This window comes from Pundamilia nyererei, unplaced genomic scaffold (genome assembly GCF_000239375.1).
Source record: "Pundamilia nyererei isolate P.nyererei 1_Seehausen unplaced genomic scaffold, PunNye1.0 scaffold00422, whole genome shotgun sequence".
NCBI lineage: Eukaryota > Metazoa > Chordata > Actinopteri > Cichliformes > Cichlidae > Pundamilia > Pundamilia nyererei.
Window position 1 is genome coordinate 107,495 of NW_005187823.1, and position 1,061 is coordinate 108,555.

The 1,061-nt window shown below is 44.5% G+C and overlaps 1 protein-coding gene across 1 annotated transcript in view; it reads right to left on the reverse strand.

The window, feature by feature from the left end:
• LOC102204271 (poly [ADP-ribose] polymerase 14-like) overlaps positions 1–1,061 on the reverse strand; it is a gene marked incomplete at its 3' end in the record, with an annotated part of 12,770 nt that overhangs the window by 8,634 nt on the left and 3,075 nt on the right. The window contains exon 3 of the mRNA XM_005753347.1: positions 314–1,055. Within this exon, the coding sequence (XP_005753404.1) occupies positions 314–1,055 (742 nt within the window). The remainder of the gene's footprint in view (positions 1–313; positions 1,056–1,061) is intronic.

The window sequence follows — 1,061 nt, forward strand, 5'->3', positions numbered from 1 at the left end:
GCACATCTTAACTCATTCATTAAGGTAGACAGTAACATTTTTCCTTGGTTTTGGAAATATTTCTTTGCTCCGGGCTTGTCCACAGTTAAGGTGTCAGTGAAGAGAGCACTGGCCAGTTCCCTAAAGCAGGATTTGGCTTTCTGGACATGAAGACGAGCACCAAGGATGCTGATGCTCTGCTTCTGTACATAAAACCTTACTGATACATGATTATCTTTGGCAATACTGGAACACTCCTTTGATTTTTTCCTTTTAATGAACAAAACAACAGCACAGGATTGGAGACGAAGGATTTCTTGGACTTGTGAATTGCTTGCAATAAACTCCCTCAGACTCTGGCTGACCTCTTTCACTGGATTCACAAAACCCGCCACTGTTATTTTGTTTCTTCTTTCTGGATGCATCTCAATGGCAACAGTTTTTTTCTTGGATAGGTTGTAGGTATCCAGCAGCTTTTGCTTCAGGTGGCCCCAGGTGGGAAGTTTTAGAACTTTTTGGTCTTCCACTTCTACAATCTGATGAGCCAAAGCAGTCTTCATCTTACTTTCCGCATCAACAAGGGCTCTGTCAGAACTCCCCAACAGGAGAAGCCATTTGCTTTCAATGGTGTAGACTGCACTGATGCCTTGAGATGTGAACAGATCCTGGGACATGTCCATGGGATCCAATGTTCTGAGAAAGTCTAGAAGACATGGGGGGACATTCTGTTGTTTCTTACTCATATTCATTATCTTCTCAGAGATCCATGACTTGGTCTTGTAGAACTCTGCAGTGAGTCCTGTAATGGTCAACTTCTGGGTGCCTTCATCATAAGAGAGTTTCATCTCAGGAGAAATGTCCAGAGCAGCTGTCTGGAGCCCCTCCAGCTTCAGGATGTAGAACCATGCAGGGGGCAAAATCATTTCCTCAGAGATGCTCTTTGTCTGTCGTTCAATGTGACTCATGGCTTTCAGAAGAATCTTCTCCACAGGAGCCCTGATTCGTTTTATATCATCAGCTCGGCCAGCAACTGTCAGAACCCCTTGTGATGCATCCAGCACCAGGATGGCATCTTCCTTCAC